General features: G+C 53.0%; 1 protein-coding gene across 1 annotated transcript; it reads left to right on the top strand.

Moving 5' to 3' along the window:
- Positions 1–2,196: 2,196 nt before the first annotated feature.
- Positions 2,197–2,730, top strand: LOC135999337 (olfactory receptor 14J1-like; the record flags this gene model as incomplete). Its single annotated transcript, XM_065652897.1, has 1 exon — positions 2,197–2,730. A coding segment is annotated over one exon (534 nt), but the record flags the coding sequence as incomplete, so codon positions are not given.
- Positions 2,731–3,294: the final 564 nt, after the last annotated feature.

Raw genomic sequence — 3,294 nt, 5'->3', positions numbered from 1 at the left:
TGCCTCAAGCAGAAGATCAATGCAAGGATTACCAGACAGATAGGGAGCTGTCCTGAGCCTGTCTTTTCAGTTTCCTATCCTGAGGGTTGGGGAGTGCAGGAAAGGATAAAATGAAAATGAGCTCTCATGCTTAAACAAGTCACTGAGACTCCTGAACTGCAACTCCGATCAATCACTGCATCTTCCAGAATCCTCATTAACATCCCTTCAGCTGCTGCTCTGCCTGTGCACAGCAGCAGCATCACATCTGCTGAACCCATCAGCCTTAGTCTGACCTGTCCTGTTTTCCAACCTGCAAACAGGAAGATGCCCCCAGGCAGTGCCCTGTGAACAGGCAGGATCTGTAGGGCCAGGGTGAGGGCACAGAGGGTGGGATGGGGTCTGTGAGTGCTGACAGGGAAGAGACATGGACAGGGAAACACCTCCCAGGGGGAGAATCTCCAGGCAGCAGGGAAATGATCAGAAATGACAGGAAAATAAAACTGGCATTGTTATGGGAGGGGGAACACAGAAAAATCCCTTTGATCCTCTGCAGTGCAGATCCCTCCTGTGAGCAGCCCCCTCGCCTCCTCTCCCACCCAGCAAAGCCTCTGCCCTCAGGGCCGGGGGCTCCAAGGCATGAAGCAGCTCCTGTGCAGCCAGAGCTCCAGTTCCCTCTGCAGAGCACAGGGGCTGAGAGCAGCTGCCCGGCAATGCTGGTGTGTGGGAGGTGGCTGCACAGCTGGGGAAGGGTGACGCTGTCGGAGTGCCCGGCTGCCTCTGCCCTGGCCTCTCTCACACCCACCCTCACCGCAGTTTCCTTCTTGCTCCACTGCTCTGGGTCACTGCTGGTGTGATCTGGTTCTTGCTGTCAGGCTCTCTGGGGATGGGAGTTTCAGCTGCAGAGTCACAGCCTGATCTTGTGGGTCCTTTCCTGCAGCTGTGTCCATGGGAACACGTGTCCCAGCTTTGCTCTGAGCTGTGGGGCTGTGGGCAATGCAGTCTGTGGGGCTGGGGAATGAGCTGAGTCTCCTTTAATCAGATGCCATCATTAGGACACTTGGATATCTCCTGGGGGTTTCCTTAGAGGCTCTGAACCACCCTCCAGGATGCAAACCTGTCCTACAGCATCTGTTTGTTATGTGAAACCCCATGGAGGAGCACAGAGATGCTGTGACAGAGAAAATGCTGTTGGGTGTGTGAAATCAGTGGTTTCCAGGATAAACATGGGATACTGAAACCTTAGGAGAGGGTGAGACATGTTGTGGTCTGAGGTGGGTCCCTCTGCTCTCAGCAGTGCCTGGTGGCTTTTCAGGGTAACATGGCAGTGTGATCAGCCTCCATCTCAGAAAGGTGCCAGCCCAGGGCAGCTGGAGCAAGACAGAGGGACAGAGCAGCTGCTCTCACTCTGCACTGACCCACAGACATCCTCTGGTCTCGCAGAACTCCCTGGGGTAGGAGGGGACATAGAGCTGTAGAAATGCCAAACCTCTCAAACTCAGTTTCTCAGCCCTGCGAGTACAGATGCTGACAGTCCCTTCTGCACCAGGAGCGGTTCCACCTGACTAAGCTGAACCCCAGGACTGGCCCCTGCCCCACCCCATCACACAGGCTCAGGCTGACTCCTCAAGAGCCCCTGGGCAGAGACCCTGCTCTTCATTGCACACTCGTCACGCACCGACGAGGGCTCCAGCCAGGACGTTCTCCTGGAAAAAGAAAAGGGTCTCTTTGTGGGAGGGTCTGTGGGAAATGACTTTGGTTTTTCCCAGAGAAGTCTCATCTAAACCGTCACTGTCTTTTCCTCCTTGCACAGGTCCTCATGCCCAGAGGCAGCAAATGTCCAACAGCAGCTCCATCACCCAGTTCCTCCTCCTGGCGTTCACAGACACACGGGAACTGCAGCTCTTGCACTTCTGGCTCTTCCTGGGCATCTACCTGGCTGCCCTCCTGGGCAACGGCCTCATCATCACCACCATAGCCTGTGACCAGCACCTCCACACCCCCATGTACTTCTTCCTGCTCAACCTCGCCCTCCTCGACATGGGCTGCATCTCCACCACTGTCCCCAAATCCATGGCCAACTCTCTGAGGGATACCAGGGTCATTTCCTTTGCAGGTTGTGCTGCCCAGGTCTTCTTTGTATGTTTCTTAATTGGTGCAGAGTATTCTCTTCTCACCATCATGTCCTACGACCGCTACGTTGCCATCTGCAAACCCCTGCACTACGGGACCCTCCTGGGCAGCAGAGCTTGTGTCCACATGGCAGCAGCTGCCTGGGCCACTGGGTTTCTCAACGCTCTGCTGCACATGGCCAATACATTTTCACTGCCACTGTGCAAGGGCAATGCCCTGGACCAGTTCTTCTGTGAAATCCCACAGTTCCTCAAGCTCTCCTGCTCAGATGCCTCCCTCAGGGAACTTGGGCTTCTTGTGGTTACTGTCTGTTTAGGATTTGGGTGTTTTGTGTTCATTGTGCTGTCCTACGTGCAGATCTTCAGGGCCGTGCTGAGGATCCCCTCTGAGCAGGGATGGCACAAAGCCTTTTCCACGTGCCTCCCTCACCTGGCCGTGGTCTCCCTGTTTGTCAGCACTGCCATGTTTGCCTACCTGAAGCCCCCCTCCATCTCCTCCCCATCCCTGGACCTGGTGGTGTCTGTTCTGTACTCAGTGGTGCCTCCAGCAGTGAACCCCCTCATCTACAGCATGAGGAACCAGGAGCTCAAGGATGCCCTGTGGAAACTCGTATCTTAGTGTATTCTGAAGCAATAAAATGGACATCTGCTTCTACATAGCAGTTTTAATGTAACTAGTTACAGGTCCAGCCTCTCAACTGTATTTCATGTTGTTATTGGTGGTTTTTTTAATTGTGATAATGTTGTCATCGCCTTTCTTATTCACTGACTGCTTTTCTTTTATAACCACTGTCTGCGTAAATGAGGAGCCATGATCTGTGTGTATGTAAACAAAATAAAGGGTCCTGTAGTGTCGTGGTTTGATCGCAGGGAGACAATCAAGAACCACGGCAGATGTATTTTCCTTAACCCTCTTTTCCTCCCCTTTTCCACCCCCCCCCCTCCCCTTTTTCACTAAGGACAGGCGATTTTGAGAGGAAAGGAAAAGAAGAACAGAGAGAGGAGAGCTGGAAAATTTGAAAACATTTTACTAACTTAACTAAATAAACATAGAGAACAGTAAAGCAGAATAAATATTATAGAACCAGTCTTGCAGTTCCCAGCAGCGAGTCCGGCAGGATCCTTCAGCCAACCGGAACTAGATTCAGTCTGTCAGGAGGCCTCAGCTTGCAGGGACAGCAAG

This window comes from Caloenas nicobarica, chromosome 28 (assembly GCF_036013445.1).
Source record: "Caloenas nicobarica isolate bCalNic1 chromosome 28, bCalNic1.hap1, whole genome shotgun sequence".
Taxonomy (NCBI): Eukaryota; Metazoa; Chordata; class Aves; order Columbiformes; family Columbidae; genus Caloenas; species Caloenas nicobarica.
Note: the sequence above shows the minus strand (reverse complement) of the source record. Positions and strands in the feature narration are given on the sequence as shown.